At 37.2% G+C, this 21,743-nt stretch overlaps 2 protein-coding genes across 2 annotated transcripts in view; one reads left to right on the forward strand and one right to left on the reverse strand.

The window, feature by feature from the left end:
• Positions 1–13,740: 13,740 nt before the first annotated feature.
• LOC103140569 (carbonic anhydrase 1-like) lies at positions 13,741–20,692 on the reverse strand. Its single transcript, XM_007555777.2, has 7 exons — positions 20,603–20,692; positions 20,122–20,319; positions 18,525–18,643; positions 17,196–17,288; positions 17,046–17,108; positions 16,812–16,967; positions 13,741–15,381 (listed from the first exon to the last, which is right to left on the reverse strand). Exons 1-7 carry the CDS (start codon positions 20,634–20,636, stop codon positions 15,262–15,264), a joined length of 783 nt encoding a protein of 260 aa, XP_007555839.2. The 5' UTR covers positions 20,637–20,692; the 3' UTR covers positions 13,741–15,261.
• A 70-nt stretch (positions 20,693–20,762) lies between these two features.
• The window catches only part of LOC103140570 (uncharacterized protein C8orf59 homolog), a 3,676-nt gene continuing 2,695 nt past the window's right edge, over positions 20,763–21,743 (forward strand). Inside the window, exon 1 of the mRNA XM_016673271.1 lies at positions 20,763–20,971. Coding sequence (XP_016528757.1) covers positions 20,782–20,971 — 190 coding nt within the window. The 5' untranslated portion in view covers positions 20,763–20,781. The remainder of the gene's footprint in view (positions 20,972–21,743) is intronic.

The following is a 21,743-nucleotide window of genomic DNA, read 5'->3' on the forward strand; positions in this document are numbered from 1 at the left end:
GTTGGCTGTAAGAGCAAGTTGACCCTTATTTATTGAAAGCTTACTGAGTTCATGCTTGATTACAGACAAAAAAGAAAACTAACATATTTTATTATCATTTTAGATTTTAGTAGCTTTTTAATCACATTTCATTTTATTACATTTTTTGCTCAAAATCATTCCTAGATGATGAGATTTTAGTCTGCTCAGTTCTTCCTACTTTGACCTTCTTCCAGCTTGTGCTGTCATGGGGTGTCTTGTCACTTTAAATCCAGGTGGGCTGCTGCTGGCCACGCCCCCAAATTCAACATTTAAACTTCCATGTGAAAATGGCTGAAAACAGATGCATAATTATACATCCGTTCAACTTTGAAAACTGGTTTCTGGATGGTTAGTCAACAACTAACACTTCCAGCAGCCATTGTGCAGCGCACACAGCGGTAAAACCAGCTGACCAAACGTCTTGGAGCTCAGCTTGGGTTGCTAGGTAATGGGCGGAGCTCTGAGGGGGTTTCTAGGTAACGGGGCTGATTTGTGAAGTTATTCCAAAGTCCATTGAAACCACAAATTTTCCAAATACCAAAAAAACTTTGATTTATCATAAAAAATTGGCTGGGTGCTTTTTTTTTTTTTAACCTGTTGGGCTGTTTTTAGAAGCAGCAGAAACCCAAGTTTAAGTACAAAAATGTGTAAAATGTGAATTGTGACATTGTTGCCTCTTGCCTCAGTCAATGCTTACGTTTTCTGTTTTAACTTCAAATGTGTGGAATACTTTCTGTTTGGTTTGCCAACACAAACCTGACCTACTTCTGTCTTTGGAGCAAATGACGATGATGTTTGGTGTCAAATCGGTGGTGCAGGTCAGCCATGCAGGTCAGTCATGCAGGTCAGTCATGCAAAAATTTGTCTCCAGTAAAGTACGGTATATCTGTAGAGATCGGCTTCTCTTCAAAATGTCTTTAGGAGTCCAGCATGGTGTCTAAAATTAGATGGAGAGAAAATTAGGAATCCAGGTCAGTAAAGCAGACTGATGGCAGGTTCTCACATGTGGAGCCATAATAGAAAACAACATGCAGCCCAAACAGCTTCCCGATAATTAACTACAATCAGTATTATCAGCTAAAAGATCAGAGCAGACAATCAAAGCTCACAGATTTACGCAGTTTACTGGTGTTTTCTCACTCCCAGTCTCCATCCTCCTGTCATAGTTTGGTGTTGTTGTTTTCCTATAAACTCAATTATGTTCAACATTCACTAGGAGACGGGAAAGCCGTGTTTTCAAGATGAATTCATGGAGACAAATCGTCTCTAAAACTGTTGTGAGCACCAGGTTTTGAAATCTTTTGAGTTATATGTCCGACTGAATGGGATCTATGGGAAGTGTGGGAAAAAAAATCTGTATTTCAAGCATCAACAGAACAAACTATTGGCTTTATGATAATCTGACAAAAACAATGAAAACACAAACTTCAACATTCATTAAAAATGAACTTTTTTGCAGATAAACTGTGTAAATTGGGTTTTAAGGGTGCTATCGTTATTGTTTGTGTTCAACTGAACCTAAAACCATCTGAGTGCTGCCCTCTATGGGTTGAAAGGTGGCTACTGCAGCTGAATTTTCATCAATAAATCATAAAATAGCTTCTATATTTCAGAAAAGTAGTTAAATATAGCGACAAAGCGCTAAGTTAGCTGGCCACACCCCTTATCAACCCCCGCACGTGGCCACGCCCCTTAACGGCTCTTGGCTCCGCCCACTTTGGTGACATTTTTCAACTCTGACCAGCTGAAGAAATAAAATAAGGTGATTTTCATTGTTAGTTGTCCACTACACATTTCTGTTCTCCAGCATGTATTTTGCCTGTAGCAAACTACTGAAAGGACTCAGTTTTTCCTTAAAACATCTATATCTTGTCGCCACGCTTCCACAAAGACCAGATCAAACAAGATCTAAATCTACATCAATGGGGTTCTTGAGCTCAGGGGATTGACAGCAGTTTATTTAGATTAGTATTTCACTGAATTTTAGGATTTATCTGTAAGATAATTAAAGCTCTGTTTTTTCTTTAATTGTATTTGTGATGCGTGCTTCGAATGTGTGAACAGAGGAAAGTAACAGAAGCTGTAATCACTCAGTGTTTACATAACTGAGTGTCGCTTGATGACAGGATGAATTATGTACCACTGCTCAGTTTAACCTTCCTGGTTATGAGCTAAGAATGCTGCTGACTTTTCCACAGGTTCCACGTGAATAATAAAGAAATACAGGAAAATGGTGCAAAAGAAAGAAAACAATAAGGACAAAAGAATATATTTATGGTAATTCTAAGGAGTAAAATGTGACTCTGTGGTCCAACCAGAGACTAGAGTCACTGCTAAAGCAAAACCGCATTGCACTGTTGGTTTACATCAGACTGAGCACTAATATTTTAAACAAAAACCACAAAAAAGTTCAGTTTTATAATCTGAAGTGAGTGCATATCATTTTAAAAAGTATAAATAACTGACTATTTTAATTTGAAAAAAAAAAAAAAAACTAGCTCAGAATCTGCCTCCAAGTATTAGACACAGGAAATGCATGAACCGTTTTTGGGGCCTGTAGATTACTGTAGATATTGTGTTTTTTATGTTACTGGAGTCCATGTATGTTATCATGAAGAGTCTGCAGGGGACTAAAAGTGAACCAGTTAGAAGAGGATATGTTGCATCTGTCCGAGTTTATTGCTTTGAAATGTACAGTTCTTTACATTCTCATTCGTGAATGTTTTTATTCACAGAACCTGTCAAATTTGGCCTGTAAAAAGTTACGTTTTTACTTATTAACTTTTTGTCAGGCTCTGGTGAGAACAGGTAGGTGAAACATTAACACTCATTATTACACAGAGGAAATGTGAGATTGTTTGCTTGTCCCAGAATGTTCTGCTGTGACTCAGTAAATCCATCATCAAGTCAAATCTGGACAGTTGTTCTTCTAAAAATGTCAACATTACTGCATAACAATGCGTTCTGGAAGAGAAAGAATTGGGTTCAATATTTCAAATATATAATTTCAAAGACATTTCATGGAGTTTTCTGGGTTTGCATGTGATGTTTTTAGCATTTTTTGTGAAACAAGTGAAAATGAAATGGCACATTTTGCCGTTAGCCTTTATTGCAGCTCGTGGGAATCAGTTCAAATGTCGTTTAACAAGAACTTTACGTCAGACTTGGTGTCAAACCCACTTTACCCACATGTCTGAAAACAACCACTTCCTCAAAGGACTCATCTTGCTACTTCAGTTAACGTAAAGATTCCTCAAAATGTTTTTGCACATAGTTCCTGTATATATTTGAACAATTACCTAATTTTGCTTCTGTAAACAAGTTCTCTCTGCTTTTTTGGACTAGTCCATTTGGTAAAGAGTTTTACATTTAACTCCTAGATTAGAATAGGTAATAATTTTGTTCAAAACAGATTTAATGTGGACGTTATTTTCTTATAGGCTTCATGCTAACCTGGAAAAAAAATTGTCTGTTTTGCTAGCAAAATGGCAATAAATGTTTTTCAATTAAGTGGCAAAAACCAAAAACCTTTTTTATCTGGAGCTTTGTTTTGTTTTGTGGCCGAAATAAAGCTGAAGATGCAGTGCAGTAGAAGTAAGAAACACTGCCACCTGTAGGTGGGAGTTAGCATGACATAAATGAAAGGTTTTTGACCATTTTTGAGGAAAATTTGCAGTAAACAGTGCAGTAAGCATTATAACAAAAACAACAAAAAAAGCGTGGGGATCTGATGACTTTCCATGATCGTCTAATTTCAAAATTTTTCATAATACAGATAAAAACTGCTTTGATTGAATAGATACAATCAAATCAAATTTATCTGGCCCTCTGGAGTCCAAAGGGCCACATAAATAGCTCCGTCGGACCGGATTTGGCCCCTGGCCCATGAGTTTGACACTCGTGATCTAATTGATTACTCAGTTAAGAGAAAATGTCACAGAAGCAGAGATGGGCAGAGCACCAAAAGATTGAGTTAGGGTAGCACAACTTCAACATATTTTTACTCAAGTAAAAGTAAAAAGTGTTTGGTGAAAAGTCTACTCAAGTTCTGAGTAACTGGTCAAGTTATGGCTTAATATTTAAAAATCAGATGGACCAAAATATGACGTTAAGTAGAACTTTTGGTATTTTACAGATGAAAATGACAATAATTCATGTAAGTAACAAAAAATAACAAAATCAGGAAAAAGAAAATTTTTCCAAATAATTTTATTTTAATAAAAAACTTATGAAACTTTAACAAAAACTGCAGGTCTGTCTGTCTGGTGAAGTTTTGGTTAAAATGTTTTTCATTCAGTTGGTAGAAAATCCAGAAATTTTACTCAAGTAAGATTACACATACTTCATAATAAAATTACTAAAGTAAAAGTAAAAATGGCGTAGTAAAAATACTCCTAAAATTACATTTTTTCCAAAAAGTCACTCCAGTAGATGAGTAACTGGTTACAACCCGCCGCTGCGCAGAAGAAAACCGGTTGTTCACCAACATTTCATTTTAAAAGCGTTGAAGATGTGACACTCGAAGAAAGCAGCAGACGAAATGTGATCACCACATCCACCAGCCGGCAAAGGATTTTTGCTTGACATGTTGATAAATTTCGTCACATGTGGAGCGCAGCGCTCAGCACATGTGCATCCCTGCCACAGATCCAACCCCATTCTTTCTAACTTTCCTGTTAATCATCTTTACTTGAGTTTCATTCTCCTGTAAACAGTTTGTGCGCCATGAGCTCCAAACTGAGCGAATGTTACCTCTGGTTTTCCTGTCATATTGTGGCTGTTTCATCTGCTCATCACCCTTTGCACCGTCGCTCATTTCCTTACTGAGGTTATTTAAAGTTATCAAAGACTTGCTCTGTCGGTGTGAGGAAACTTCCTCTAAACGGCGCCAGACGTGCTGTAAAATGTTAAGGACTCGCATAAATGTTGATTGCTTTTCTCAAGCGAGACTCATTTAGCCTTTTAATGGGTTTTATTGTGTTGAATCTGTTCAGGTCTTATGTCTTTGTTTTTCTTCTTGTATTTTTTATGTGCTACACTTTGTTTCAATGAAAGGAAAGAAGGAATAAAAAGGGATTTTTCTGTCAATATGTAGCAGGGGTTGCTGGCTTCAGAAAGTTGGTGGGAAGATGAGGAAAAAGACGCAATTATTTTTGTGATTGTTCTAATTATAATCACATTTTTTTTGTGATTATAATTAGAAAAAAAAATAAAAAATAGTTGCAACTTGAAATCTGTGACCCCACTGTGCGCGATGGATGTAATAATTATTGAATTTTGACTAAAAATCCTTCTAAAAGTTGATGTTTCTTTATATATTTTGCAGCATTGAGTTGTCACAGTTAGAGGTTGATGTTTTTCGTGAACTGCAGAACTAAAAAACCATTAAGTCGTCCTAACAGTATTCAGCTTGGCCGTCGGTAAAAGCTCTGCTAACAGGTTGTAATGCGAGAGGCGTGACCTGCTGTCGCCCCAACAGGAAACCCAACTCCTGTGGGTAACGTTAACCAGCACCACCAGGAGTGGACTGGTCTGCGAACAGAACCAGACCATTCCTCTATTAATCTGATTACATGAAGGAGCAGAAAGAAAGAAAGAAAGAAAGAAATGAAGGAAGAAAGTGGTGAAGAAAAGTAATTAGCAAATAGAAAAACAGGAAGAAATAAAGAAAAAACATATCAAATATCTGGGAAGAGGCGAGAAAACTATAAGCTAATAAAAAAGGATCAATAAAACAGAGAAATGAGAACATGAATTAATACTAAAGCAGCTTCATTGGATTTGATGTTGCAGGTTTTATGAGGATCAATCAATGTTGTAGTACTCGAGATCAGTCTCAGTCTCGGCTCGACCGCATTTGGTCTCGGTTTGTCTTGGACTCGGCCGCTGAGGACTCGGCATTTTATTTTAAGACCATTTGAGACCGCAACTGTGAAAATATCACTAAACGTACAGCATACTGTCCAGTTTATTTTTACTTTAGGGATGGCATCAGACCACCGCGGATCGTAGCACAGAGATGGAAGCATAGCAGGACCAAGAGTTTGTTCTGCTTTAGATATTATTAAGTATTTAATATCTAGGTGTCTTTATGGGAATATGGATCTTTCAGATCAATTTGAGAAGTAATTTGGATCATATTTTAATTTTTATCGTATCATAGCGTGGGGCGCTGGTCTTGGGCTTGACTTGGTCTCGGGTTAGGTGGCCTTGACCACAACACTGGGATAAATGTTGGAGTCGGAGGAGGTTTGGTGATCCAGATGACGTTACAACCGGGCCGAGCGAAGAGCACCCAGCCCGCCGTTATCTGTGGAAACTCAAACATGTTGGGTCAGAAGATGCAAACAAGAATCAAAATGATTTGTTGGCAAACTGAATAACAAGTTTAGATTCTGACGAGCAGGAAGACAGTAAAGAGCTTTGTGGTGATTTTTTCTCTGTCCATCATGAAGTATGAAAGTTTGTTTCTCATCGACTTTTTCCTTCATATTAATCTCAAACAAACCACTGCAAAGCCTGATCCACTTTTTTCACTTCCGATACGATACACATATCCAATACAAGAACCAAACCGATACAGAGAATCAGCGCTGAAACTGACTTTCAACATTTATTCTTTTAAAAACAGACATAAATGTACTGGATTACACATTTATTAAATAACTTTGCACCAATACAGACTTGGTCAAATCAAACATGTAAAAACAGCTTTAATTCGATCAGTGAGTATTTAGGAGTAAATCAGCCGATTTGAAATAAAGAAATTTTCCGTCAAATGGTTCAGAAAGTGAAATTATTAACTCTAAATATAATTTAAAATAAATAATAAAGCAAACTGCTCAGAGAATGAAGCATTTTCCCTTACGCCATCATGGATACGGAGATTTTATTTTTAATTTTGAGACCGATACAGATATTAATATCGGTTCGGTTTACTGCTAATTTATTTCACCTTAAACTGGACTTGCTTTATGATAACTAGTTTTACATTTTCTCAGTATATAAATTTAAGGAAATAAATAGTAAACATTGTTGCTACAAGGTGAATATAATTACATTTTTAACCACATAATTAAAAAGTTATCTTAAAGTTACAGTGCACAGAAAATCATAACAAATCCTTATCAATCAATTAATTAAGTTTATTTGCATATCACATTTCAGCAACAAAGCAGTTCAAAGTCCTTTTATTAAATCCTAAAATCACAAAAAATACAAAAACAGTCAACAATTTTCAAGCACCATCAAAATGTTGATTAATGTTTCACTTATAATGTTTTAAAATCAACTCTAAAAAGTAATTTGTTCAATAAAACAGACGTAAATGTTTAGTAATCATCTCAGTGTGTCAGTTTAAATGTAATATTTTTTAAATTATGGGGTGAAATCCTGTTCTTTCCACTTCCTGGCTTTATTCTGAACTCTGTGAATGAATAATGTGACCTCTAATCTGCTGTGTTGACCTTGAGCAGCAGAAGAAACTCCTTTCCTGGATCCAGAGAGTCGTTCCTGATTCACTTCATGTATTGTTTATTGCTTCTTTCTTTAGCCTAGAGAAGAATACACTGTAATATTTGCATAATGGGTTATAATAAGAAGACAAAACGGTTTGCAGTATAAAGATTTATTATACTTTGCAGCTACTTTGAGAAGTTTTGCAATGCTATTCACACCTTGAATATCTTACTGAGCTCTGATCAAACCATCATCCAAAAAAGGAGCATCAAACCTACCAAACCATTACTTTTTAAAATAATTTATTAACAATTATTTCACCCAAAAATATCCCATTGAGGTTAAAAATATCTGGTAAAATTCTTGCAATCACTTTGGCCGTATTGAAACTGGTTTATTTTGCAAATAAACCACTTTCAGTGTGTAGATTATATCAGTGTGTAGAGACTCAGCGAAGCGTCACTGCCTGCAGTCTGACAGGGAGGTGATTAGTAGGTAAACAGCCACCGAGCTAGCTGGCTGCAGGTTGCTGCAGGGCTGTAGGTTGCTGCAGGGCTGCAGGTTGCTGCAGAGTTGCAGTTTGCTGCAGAGCTGCACTCCTGACTCTGACCCTGCAGGGACTTTCCCATGATCCCGTTAAATTCAGAGCTGTGCTGCGTTCACCTGTCACAATCAGTTTGGGGTTTCTGCATCTCTAACTGCAGCCATTTAGAGCAAAAACCGTGAATAAAAAAGGAGAAACAGGAAAGGAAATGATGCAGTGTCACTTCAGATGTATTTTTTCTACTAGACATGCTTAGCTGCAAAAAGAGAGTATAAAAGTCACCAGATAACAGGAAGGTTGACAGATTTTGTCCTTATTTTTCAGCCTCTCTGTTATTAAAGCTGCTCAAAACTTTGTCAATAGTCTTATAATGTTCTAAAGACACATTTTGCAGTTGTAGTGTTTGCATTAAATAAGAAACACGATTAAAGTCACTCATGAAAAGGTTTGTTTACACCATAAATTATTAAAATTGTGCTGAGGCAAAAATTTAAATTTAAGATTCATTTTTGAAATGTCAGATAAAGCTACTTCCCAGAGCCAGCACTTTGTTCTTTTTTAATTGCTGCGTTTCCATTAAGCTAATTTATTATATGGTCAACTAAATTGCAGCTACTAAATATGGAGGATTTAAAAATGTTGGCAGGTTTTCTGAACGCTCAGATTTAGGGTAAGAATCTAAATCACACACAAAAATTGTATCTCTTGTTATAATTTCTTTTAAAATAAACTAAATACACAACATCTTATTTGAATTTTAAATGTGCTGATATAATTTCTATACAGATAGTATTTTTAAATTCACTTTAATTTGTTTTAAGCAGATAACAAACTAGCTTATTCATGCTTAAACGTTCAGCTGTTAGAGTTGATTTCCTAAAAGGAAGTTGATTATTTTCTGCAAGAAGTTTGCAGGTTTTCTCCAGGTATTCCAGCTTTTTTTCACTGTCTAAAAACGTGACTGTTGGTTTAAATAGTAACTTTAATAAGCAGAAAACCCATTAAAACTCAGAACAGAGGCAGATGGTGCCTCTGTGCTTCTCTCTATGAAGCACAGAGAGAGTAAAGGGCTCTGTGCTTCATAGTGGCGTTGTAAAGCGATTGATCAATCTGGTTGCATCAGCGAACAGGAAGAGCAGGTCATGAGGGCAGAGCGGTTTATGATGTAAACTACGCTGTCCTTCACACCGATGGTGTAAGTATCTGAAATGTACCGTCTCCTTCTGAGCAAATAGGGTAAGTAGTAAGTACTCTTTTGATTATTTAGGGCCTTTAAATATAAAAGCCACAGAAGGCTTTACAGTTGAACTCCACACATTTGGCCTTTATTTGCAACATTCAGACCTAAACTGAACTGAGAAACTTTAATTTGAGTTTCACAATATTTTATTTGTGAAATACTTCAAAAAATCCTGCATTGCTTTCATTCTGCTTTTCATTAGCCGCTCCTAAATTACTGCCACCCTGGGTGACCTCCCTGTCGTCCCCTAACCAATCAGAAGGTAGAAAATCACAGAAACTCTGACCACAGTCAAGCAGAAAGCAAGTAAAACTGGTTTGAGGCACAAATGACAAATCTTTTATCCCGTCTCTAATGTCGTAAATGGATCTTCCTGTTTGGTCCTTATGCACAAAATGGCCACTGATGCATTTTAGGCTCGACTTTATGTTGGCCTGTCACGTGAAATCTCAATAAAATACATGCAAGTATGGTTTTAAACACTTTTATAGCTTTAGTTTAGGGTTGATCTTCTCCTCTGTTTGTGTCACTTCCAAAGGATAATAATGGATCACGTGGAGACTTTAAAAATTTATTTTAAGTGATTTTTATGTCTTCTGAAAAGGATGCAGAGAAATTAACATCCTCCTAAAATGAAAAGCACAAACTGTTCATGTCTATTAACCACATTTCATTTATTAATAAGCAGTTACTTAAATAAACATAGCTAAATAAAACAGTAATCCTGTTCTCGTAACTTGGAATAAACAGGAAAAATGCAGATGAAGGTTTAAGAAATGAGACTTTCTGTTTTTGTCTTTTGTTTGAAACGGTAAAATAAGAGACAGTTTCTGTTTGAGATCTGAAATGATTTACAGATCCCATATCTACAAAAATCTATTGGCTTTTAAAAAATATTTTGTACTATAAAATTGCAGTTTTAATGAATAAAAAAGAGCATTTTGTTGTATAGCCCACTTTCACCTCGGTAGGATTGGTCCCAGTAAAAGTCGGCCATATCTGATGGCCGCTCCTTCATGGTCCTTTGTAGAAAAATGCCTCCTTGTGTACCTCATAAAAAGTGAAGTTTCTGTTTAAATCATGCATTATATTGCCAGAGGAAAAGATGAAGCATCCTGAAGGTTTTAGTTCCTGATTCAGTCACGTTGTAGAAGAAAAATCCCACTGCTGTCAGGACTGAAGCAGGATGTTTTAACACTTGTTGCAGGAACACATCTTTAGAAGTTCATGTTTACATAAAGCTGTGATAAAGGCTGAAGGAAGGAAAATGTAGAGGAAATTTTGAAATATTTACACTGGCGACATTCTTTTTTCAGTTCGACGCTTTATGACGCATGGAAAGTTCCCAGGACTTTCTTTGAACTTAAGGCAACCAAATACTTGGAAATGTTTTCTGCTGAAGCAGAAATGAAATGAGAGTGTAACTCATTTGATATCAGATGCATCAAAAAGATTGTTTTCAAAAGCTGCAGCAGTAAAAACATTAATTAATGTTTTTTATCCTGCTACGGTTAAAAATCAATACCAAACCAAAAGTCCTCCATATGAACATTTTCCTCTTATTTTTAAACAAAATTATGGATGAATGATGTGTTTGATTATTGATATGCAGCCCTGCAGCGTATGATGTAGATCCAATCAGTTTGTTAGAACCTGTTTCTGAATAGTGATGCCATAAAGATAAAAACACAAAATGCAGGTTGATGTCAAATGACGACTGGTTGTGCCTTAAAATAACGTCAATCCAGAGTTTACAAAAACAAGCCGGTCTCCTATGTCTCTGTTCGTCTGTGTGTGTCATGGAAATTGTTCACCAACTTTCTCCGTGCGTAAGAAACATGTTGGCCAGACAGAGCTAACTCTGATTCACTTCTTCTTACCATCAGAGTTCAAATAGATGCATAAAAAAAGCAACATGCAGCCATCTTCTTGTGTTTTTCTTTGTTGTATTTGGTAAAAATCTTGGAGTTTCTAACAGAACAATCAAACTGATTGTTGTAGTTTTATTCGTTCATTTGGGCTAAAGTGCTAAAGGAGCTAAAACACAAACATCTGGTCAACATGTTGGCATCCGGTGGGACCTTTTCCTCCCGTCCGGCTGTCACAACAGCAAAGAACATGAAAGAGGGCAGCGCCAGTAAACCAACAAAGAGGTAGCACCAAAATAGCATCCGGGGTTAAAGGTCAGCAACGTCAGCTATTTAAATAATCCCAACACTGGAAGAAAATACAATTTGTTGGTTTTTGCTAGAAATCCCCCCAGAAAACATTTTTGTTTTTGGTGAAGTAAAGCCTTAAATAAAGTAAATGTTTATTGAGGTGCCATAATCTCTCACCAACAGTTTTTAAATAAAATCAAACCAAAGAGCAGAGTATATTTATTCTGAAAAAAAGAACTCCAAACAAACAAACAAACAAACAAACAACGCTATGTGAATTCTCATAATCCTTTAAATTTGCATTTGGGAAGAAAACAAACTGGATGCTTGACGTGGGTTTGGTGACTATTTTGGTTGTATTTACCCAGAATGCCCTGCGTTGTAGTCCACTTCCTGCTTTTGGAGCCATCTCAGTACAACCAAATTTACTTTGTTGTTCAGTCAAACTAAGACCAGCTGTATTTGCCAAAAAGATATCTGTACATTGTGTTGACTTTGGTTTTCCAGAATTGTAATAGTAAAACACGTTGAAAATCGAATAACTTTTCCTTCCTTTTCAGAATTACGCACCAGTTCCTGTTGGTCTCTCAAAAATACCAATTAAATACATCTCTGGAAACAATTAAGGGACCACCTGAAATGATCAATTTTTCCGATTCTGTTTTTTATAGGTTTATGTGTGAGTAAAATGAACATTGTTCTTCTATTCTATTAACAACTCAAAACATGTCTCCGTTATTTGCAGAAAATAAGAAATGGTCAAAATAAAGAAAAAGATGCAGTGCTTTCAGACCTCAAATAACTAATAATATTAATAATATTCATTTAGAAACAACAATACTAATGTTTTGACTCAGGAAGAGTTCAGCAGTCGGTATTTGGTGGAATAACCGGGAGGTTTTCAATGTTTTTTCCAAAGCTGTACCTTTAGTTGTTGTAACATGACAACATGTGAAGGGGTGACAGGTGTTACCTCTACTCTCATCAGTGTTTAAAAGTATAGCATTAAAAACAAAGCAGAGCACAGTTCCAGGAAAAAAAACTATCAAACACATTTCTGGCAGGACATCTGATACTCCTGACTGAAACCAGTCTCTGGTTTAACTGGTTTTTCCTAAAAGTCAGTAAGGTGTAGGTCGCTGAATGACTCATCTCTTTTTTAGCATTTATTGAACTTTGTGCATCACACCACTACTAATGGCATCTGGCCCCGAGCAAACTTTCCTCTCTTCTTTTGTTTTTATAGAGCTCTGTATCGACTAGACTGTGTTAATGAGACTGAGGCTTCACCACTCGATGGTAGTTATTTATATAGATCTTTCAGGATGACACACGTTTCATTTGTGTCACAGTGCAGCTCTGTTTTGAACTCGGTCAAGCAAGGCCAACTTTTTCTGTAAAGAGACACAAAAAGTGTCATAAAAAGACAGAAAAGTGAAGTTGTTGGCAGACATTCCCACAGAATGTGAAGTGTAAAGGCTGATTAATATCTGCAGTGATCTGATATAGAGATGTTACAAAAACCAGCAGCTCACGCATAACTATCGCAGACAAGTCAATGTCTGATCAGTGCTAATGCTACTCGACCAGTTTAATGGACAAAATATTCACTTTTTAGACTAGATATCGCTAATTAATAAACTCAGGGGCCATATTTCATTTAATGAGATACACAAAAATCATTAAAATGAGAAACGTTCTGGTTTTAATGACTAGAGTTATAGGGTCTGTGTTGTATTTTTTCATTTAACTCCAAGGCAAATTGTGTATTTAGGTGATCTTGGTGTCCATAGCACAAAAACGTTACAGGCCACACATGTTGCAGTAAATAGAAGATAATAATGATGGTCTCAAAGTATTTTTTGCTACCAAATTATTGGCTGATTCCTTATTAACAACTAATAAGAATGTAGCAAGTGGTTTCTGAATGGTAGGTTAAGAACAAAAAATGTTTTTTTCCAGCAGCCATTGTACAGCGTACACAGAGGTAAAACCAGCTGTGCGAACTTGCTGGAGTTCAACTTTGGTTGCTAGGTAACGGAATGGGCTTCACTAAGGTTGCTAGGTGACCGCCAGTGACTGCTGACTTGTTACGTTACATTCCTGCTTATTTTCCAAGAAACAGAAAACAACTGGATGTTTCTTTTTTTAAAGCAGTAGAAACTCAAATGGAACCATAAAAACGTTCAAATTCTGATTTTTGATCGATGGTTCCCCTTTAAACCTTGAAGAATAATAAACTTTACTAATATATTACAGTAAACTATTCAAAAACAAAGCGCAAAACAAGTATAGACACAAAAAAGAGTTGACACAAGTTAATCATAAAATGTATTTATTCAACTATTAAATGTCTACACCCCAAAAAAATAACATTACACACTTGGAACAGCCGCATTACTGATTCACATTTTTATTACATATCTCATTAAAATCTTTCTGCAGTAACAAATGCTGCACCCAGACGTCCTGAAGGGCGTTTTGTTAATCATTCTCCTGTAAAGGACATAAGGCTGACAGGATGTTCTGTTTTGGCAGATTCCTCTCATGTTTTCCTCCCAGGACGGTTTCTTCATTGCTAGCTGCTGTGCTATATGGCCTCATGGCTGCAGTGCATCTATACCACTTTAGTACTCAACAGTTGTGTCAATTTGTTCTTTACTGCTATAATTATCAGGATTTAAGGAAAAAAAGAAGGTGAATTTTGCCACAATGCATTATTTAGGAATCACTTAAGGCTTAATGTTCATGAGGTTTCAGGATTTAAAAGACAATTCATCATAAAAATAAAGAAAATAGACTGTAAAAATAACAGTTACAAGCTATTGTCATGGAGCTGTCAGCCCTTATGTACAATTTGAATCAATAAGGAGGTCAAAGCCTTCAGGCTGCATGTCTGCATGGGTCTGCACGTGTGTGTGTGTGTGTGTGTGTGTGAACCAGAGGGGGATTTTCTAAGTAAATCGCTTGCAGTGGAGGTGGCTGCAGCAGTTTGGTAAGCTGCTGCGTTGCAGAGGCTGGCTTGCAGTCAGAGATTACAGCTAGATTGGCAGCGGGAGTGTCCTCATGTCTGTGTGTCCACTTTTGGCACCTTGTAACTCACACATGGTGATATGGTGTTATCCGCCCCCGCTAACTGGAGCTGTGCAGCCTGTGGTTTCTGCAGAGCGCCACTCCAGTGAAAATATTTAAGCCACCGTGACATGTTTGACTTTAAAGAGGCAACATTGTGTAAAAATGTTGAGCTTTACATCATGTTATAATGCTAATCCCTCATCAAAAACATAACTGGAGTGTTGGTTTGACTATTTCATGCGTATCTGAGGAATATTTTTATCTCCTCAGGCAGCCATTTTGGGTGCAGAAACGCCTGGGGGAACTGAGCGGAGACTAATGTCAGCAGAAATCAGCAGCTGCGCGTTTGCTGAGCTCATAATACAAACTATTTCTCAGTGAAATGCTGGTAAAAATGTTGCTCTACAGGCTTAATGGAAAAACTTTGTTGTGATGACTTCCTGAAGGCAGAGTTTCCAGAAGAGCAGGAGCTTCTTAAAGAGACAGAAGTCCAATTCCAAGGTGTTAAATTGCAAACTCAAATTTCTTTTCTCGACAGCATTTTATGGCACTATGTGTCCTGAAAGTACAAAATCCTGCCCCTTTAAAAACAAACTTTAACAGGCCATGCTTCTTGGATCCAGAAATAAATACAGCGGTTTTACAGGAGTTTGAGTTTTAGAGCTGGACGGAGAGAGATATGTCTTCTTCCTATGGTTTGCAGCAAAGAAAGGTATTTCTGAAAGGGGGAAGGGAGGACAAGGGGCAGAAGAGGGGGATGGGAACTACTGGAAGGAAGCACGGACAGTGCGGCCTTTGAGTGGCTGCGGAGGGCGGTAGTTGTCCACCATGCAGCATTCAGCCTCGCCCTCACCAGAGAAGAGGAGGCTGCGAAACTTGGCCATCTGTAAAACAGGAGAAGAAAAGTAGTCAGAGCAGCCCACCTGTGATTTATTATAACTCTGATTTAATCCCAGAGACGCTGCACACAGTTCACTGGAGCAGATTACTATAATTTAAATCAGCTGCAAATTTACTTTCCCAAATTAGAGGACTGGTAGCTCATCAAATCTGCAGTAACCCCCCAAAAAAGGTAATTTCCAGCAGTTAAATAATGGTTTTCGGGCCAAAGGAAAAGTTTAAAATAATGAAATCATATAAGTTTTCTGGAACATTTTATGCTGGCTTTAAGAAAGATATTCTTGGTTATCTTAAATATTGAGCACATAAATGTCAAACCTTTTAAATTATTCATGAAATGGAACAAAAAATAAAAATAAACAGAAGTAACATTGATTTACCAGGCAACATAGGCTTCCTAAGCCACTGATTAGCATATAAATGTTACATTTTCCATTGATTTTTGTAATCAAAAATACTTTAAAACAATAGCTAACAGCTAATCTGCTAAATTTGGGTTAGCAGTTAGCTCTCCAGCTTCCAAAAAACCCTAATTAGCATATAAATGTTACATTTTGTATTGATTTTATAATAAAAAATGCATTAAAACAATAAGTTATCTTTCCAAAGTAATCAAAAAAGATAATTTTTTAAATTTAATCTGACCCATCTCTGTCTTTTCTGAAAATATTTAAGTATTTTGGAGCAAAGCAGCTACAATCTAACAAATCAGTTGCAACATGATTGTGTCAGTTAATAATTTACACACTCCTTCAAAAAGCTTCCGCTATATGACGGAGTTAGTTGTTTTTTTGTTTTACAGCTTTGACCAACTAATTTAGGTGATAGTTTCAATCCCTTGTAATCAGCTGATAGATTATTGATGGGTAATCACTTACTTGCTTGTAAATGTTAGGCCAAGTCTGAAACGGCACTGAGTCGAAAGGTTATCCTGCACCAGGAAATACAACTTGTGCATGCAGTGTTAGTTTTCACATGGCTAAGGGACTTGAGCTGCAGAGTCTAACGTCTGCTGCGTTTGGTGTTTTTGGACAGACACAAATTATATTTTCTGTAAAAGCTGCAGAATCATGCTCTAAGTAGATCAAAGTCCCTTCAGTTTCAGACTTTCATGTGTGGGTTGAATATTTCCTGCTGACTCCCCACACATTCACTCGCACATTGTGGTAAGCCAGTAACGTCTGTGTGAACTCTCACTTGAACTCTTTCTCTCGGTCGGCAGTGTCATTTTTTTCTCATTTGAGACTAAAATGGGGGGCGCTGTATTGCATTTCTTCCCCTTACAAGAGGTTTGTTCTTCTGGTTTTAGGAATGCCAGCAACACCAACAATTATGCCCTTGATTCAGGTCGTAGCAAAAAGGAGAAGCTTTGCTCACAGAGCCGTGGAAGAACGGGCTCTTTAATTAGAAATACCTGCTCAGAGCTGACGCTGATTGGCTCTTTGCAGACGATCCAAGTGACGCTTTCCAGCAGAGGGGGCGTGGTCAGAGAGCCCTCGTACGTCCAGTAGTCCAGGCAACCAGGCAGCAACATCTCAGGGTTGAAGTCAGCGAAGGAACATTGGCTGTCCTGAAAGTGCATGACAGAAAAGTCAATAAATTCATTGATTTTCAGAGGATGAACAAGAGTGGTTCTGTAGCTACGTACTTTGGTCTTGATTGAGTCAAACTCGTCAACAAGTTTCTGGAGATTAGGGTTTTCTTCACCAATCTGAAAGACAGGAAATAATAAAATACCAGAGTGAGTTTTTCTGAGGTGTTGAGGTCACACTGAATGACTTCAACCAATAATGTTTACCTTCAGGAAGACTCCAACTACAGCAAGGCCGTCAGGTTGACTGGCGGCTTCCCCAAAGTTTGCATATTTAGTGTTCCAGTGCACCAGATGGAGCTGGAAATAAATTAGTACAATGATGTTTTTATTTAAGAACACAAAATAATGACTTTTAAGATGTTTCTGTGCCCCAGATTTTATGGAAATGACAGTCAATCTCATTAGTTGTCTTGGAAAATAGAGGAGTAATCGTTCACTTTCTGTCCAAATGCTACGGATACTCCTTTCCTGATCACACTGGATCAATTTCTAACTGGATTTTATTGGGTTGTTTTGTAATTAAGGAATCAATTTGGTCTGTCAGCATTTTATAAAATAACACCAACATGGATTTTAAAGAGAGAATAGTGCAGATTTGGATCTCATTGTGGTAAAACTACTGAAAATGAAACATTTTTGTCCGTAAATGATGTTAATATAATATCTAAAGCTTTAAAAGCATCTATTATCTGAAAAAGGTGAAGTATTTGCAGTCAGGGAAGTATTTCTACAGAAACTGATGATAATTTACGCAGGAAATTGGTCTGCTCCGTGAGGCAGAAGTTCGGTTGCTTGGAAACTGCAGTTCAGAGGAGGAGCTGCACCTCGAGGGCGGAGCTACGTCCACCCAGGAGTTTTGCACAGCTGCCATGGGAGCTTAAATGTGCAGTATGGAACTTTTACATGTAAAAAAGGTGTGTCTTTTTTTACATATTTGTTGAAACTGTCAACATGTCATGACGTTATGGTATGAGACAAATAATCTGTGAAAAATTTGAACTCATCTGCTTTCCCCTGGCCAACCAATCAGAGCCAGGGGGCGGGTCTTTGAACTCTCAACCAATCACAGTCTTGTGTGGCACTGCTCTCTACTATAGCCTGTTGTGAATGCTAGCATGCTTTCCTGAAACAGTAAGTTGTTTCTCCGTCATTAGGACATGTAGAAGTGAGTACATGAGGAAGATTGACAGTGATAAGACCCGCCTCCTGGCTCTGATTGGTTGGTTTTGGTTGGGAATGGAAGTGGAGGAGCTCCATCTTTTCACACAGTATACTGTCAGAACATGGTGACAGTTTTCACAAATATGTAAAAAACATATATTTTAATAAAAGTTATACACTGCACCTTTAAAGGAGTTTGCAAACATGCATGAAAGAATCAAAGCAACACTCCAGGCGTGTTTTTGATGAGGTTAAAATTTACATTTTATCATGACGTAAAGTTTACTTTAACTGACAGAATCTGGAACGGCACCCTTTTAGTTTTTAACCTCAATCTTTTGTAATGTGATATTTTTATAACAGCATTCTTACTTCAGCCGGGTATTTGGTCCCGGCCACAGTATGTTCAGAGCCGTGGTCATCTGAAGACCCCCAGTGAAAATGAAACTGTTTCAGTCTGTGGTTAAATAAGACGGGTCCGTCTTTCAGAGCTGCGGAAAGGACAAAAAAAAAAAAAAAGGAAATACTCCTCAGTCAAGTCATGAGTCAGCCACAGTGCGGGTTTGAATGTTGCACTTTGGTAGGTGAAACACAAACACACTGCAAAGGAAATACATCCTTGAACGAAGATTATAAAGAGCAACATAAATAAGACAAGATCTGAACTTCCTTCTTGATGAAACAGACTCAGTTCCTGTTGTGTAAGAACTCAGCAAACTGATGTCCAAAATACAGTCAAAATTACGTAATCTATTTACTCGTTGAATACAAAGCAGTGGAAATAATTGAGATGCTCAAAACATTTAGCAGTAGTGACTCTTTGTTCAACAGAGACAGTCGACATGTTTCATGTTTTCCATGGGTACATATGATGCATAATCACATCCTGCAGACAAATGGAGGCTTCGTTTAGAAGAAAAGGAAGAAGATAAGCAATCCAGGTTAACAACACAGAAATTACACTCTAATCTCAATTATATGTGTAAATTAATTCAGAAAAATTGCAAACCAAGAAAACAAGGCAGCAATAGATTGTGTTCTTCTTGCAGAAAAACCACCAACCCCCAACTTGTTTTTTTTTTTCTCCACTTTTTCACAATTGACCTCGCTGCCAGCTTTAAAGTTGCCATGGGAAACGGTTTCCAGGGGCTTTCTTTTGCAGGGTCTGCATGCTTTTCTTTTCATTTACAATTCAATAGAAACAAGAAAGTTTAAATTAAAATCTATTTACAGGATTGTAAAATAGCCAGTAAAACCTGTTCAACAATTGGTGGAAATCCTGAAAATCATTAATTTACTTGTTCTTGATCTTAACCATGTAACTCCAAATGTATAAGTTCTGGTTCCCATATTTCAATGAGAAGATCTAAGGCCAGGATAATAGGAGGCTACAAAGTCAACAAATAGAAAATAAAATATAAATACCAATTATATATGTATACAGATAGAGGAAGAAAAGCTATGTGTGATACCTGAAGTTGTTTTAGTTATCCGGCATGTTATTTTAATTTACAGAATAAATTTTGGTTTGGTTTGTAAATTACAATTATCATATTAGTTATACAAAAATGAAGAAATCCAGGTAGTATTTAAAATATTGTTTGATTAAAGACAATCTGTTTGAAACTTTAGTCACTTCAGTCCTTTCAGAGGCCAGAATAAAAGTCTAAAATCAACGCACAAATCGTTATAAATCCGTTTGCTTACACTTACAGCACACCATGATCTGGAAAATAAAATCTTATCTCCAGCCAACAATCTATACGACCGTTTTGTATCGGATTGATTTGATATATTTCTATATAGGTGGATGTAAATTACATCGGATTGTCTTGAAAAGCCCCTTAAGATTATCTTGTTGAATCAAATTAACACGAATTAGGCTGGAACGTGGAAATCTTAAGTAACAGGAGGAATATTGCCCCGTTGACGTTAATAATCCACGCAGTATGCAGAAGTGGACACTAACTTGAGCTGTCGATGTCGTCTAGGAAGGTCACTTGGAAGGAATGGCCGTTGTTGAGGATCTCCAGGCAGGTGGACGGGTCGTACTTCAGGACGAGCGGCTTCAGCGCCGGGTCGTATGAAGCGTCACCCGGAACGATGTTGATGGGAGACTGGCGGGGTCCGTTCGCAATTGGGAAGCTGTCAGCCCATTTGTCGGGTCCTGGATATCATGTGGATAGTAAAATAAATAAATAAATAAATAAATAAATAAATAAATAAATAATCAGATTAATTTCTTTAAGCTTTGTGTGTATAAAATGCATTTTGGGGAGGAATCTGTGCGTAAAATTCCCCAAAACGCATTAGTCATATTCTGATGACACAAAAATCTCTGCAGAGATCAGAGGATGCACATTATGCTTTAATTTATTCAGCACCCTTCTCGTTCCTATGACTGGTTCTAATATTAATTTAATTACTGCACCATCCAAACAGCGCCTCACCGGTATGCGCTCCGTATCCCCAAGCGTGAGACATTGCTAATGTGTTTTCTGCAGAGGCTGTGTAATCTCCCAGCGCAGAAGAGAGCAATGCAGTGCAGAGCTGCCAGTGTCCTCCACCTGACAGCTGCCGAGTTTATATAGCCTGTGCGCGGCGCGTCTGCCAGGCTGGTGGTGGCCACATGATGCCCACGTATAGTGACCGCGGGAGGAGTTTAGACGCGATGAAGCGACGTTCAGTATCAATCCAAGGCTCCAAATTCCTCATCCATGCTGGAGAAACATGCAGATTGATGCGCTTTCGGTTTTCATCTAACGGATTTTGCTGCGTATTACGCAATGATGTGACGCAGTACAGGGTGGCGGCGCAAGGTGAAACCGGACTTCAATTATACCAGTAATTTTCACAAAAGCTAAAAGAAAAATTGCTATAAAGGAAGAAGATTGTTTTTAATTTATTTTTTTGTTGCAATCTATAATCAATCTCAGATTCTTAATACCTTCATTTGATAATAAAGTCACAAGTTATTACACGAGCTCAACAAAATTACATTAAAACGGAAATCATGCATTTTTTTACCTCCATATATTTATAACACTAAGTGCACATTAAATATGACAACCCAATGAAATAATTTCAGATAATTATTTATTCAGTCTCATTGGGAATTTCCACAGACCTTGTAGATTATTATTTGCAGCCCAGTGGCAACTACTGCTTAGTGCAGCATGACACAATGAGGTTTGCATCGCAGTGCTGCGTGAAGATCGTGCAAACTGGAGGGAAGGGGTAATTAATTGTGTAATGGAACCACCTGGTGGTGCTAAACAGAACTGCAAGAGTTTTAGTACACCAGAACAACACAATTGTATTTTATAGGGTTTTTATGTGGTAAACCAACACCAAGTATTGCTTTAATAGTTTTTACAATTAGCAATCTTAAAACGATGGAGTGGATTTGCATTCAGTGAATAAACTACTTTTTTATTTAACTGTTGCAAGTCTTTTTGGATAGATTTGTACATACAGACACCAGATTATTTGACCAAACTTAGGAAACAGAGTTGTGAGATATTCAAAGTTTGCATTACTGTTTTACAACCTAATCCTGTTTTACACTTATATAATATAATATAATTATAA

Source organism: Poecilia formosa, unplaced genomic scaffold (assembly GCF_000485575.1).
Source record: "Poecilia formosa unplaced genomic scaffold, Poecilia_formosa-5.1.2 Scaffold72, whole genome shotgun sequence".
Lineage (NCBI taxonomy): Eukaryota > Metazoa > Chordata > Actinopteri > Cyprinodontiformes > Poeciliidae > Poecilia > Poecilia formosa.

What these genes read in the sequence shown, in the direction of transcription:
- LOC103140569 (XM_007555777.2), bottom strand. Translation starts at nt 20,636, where the DNA reads ATGTCTCACGCTTGGGGATACGGAGCGCATACCG. An exon ending in TAGTTGGAGTCTTCCTGAAG is followed by an intron (nt 17,109 to 17,195) that starts GTAAACATTATT and finishes CCTGTCTTTCAG; the next exon opens with ATTGGTGAAGAAAACCCTAA. An exon ending in TCAGCGTCAGCTCTGAGCAG is followed by an intron (nt 15,382 to 16,811) that starts GTATTTCTAATT and finishes CCTGTTTTACAG; the next exon opens with ATGGCCAAGTTTCGCAGCCT.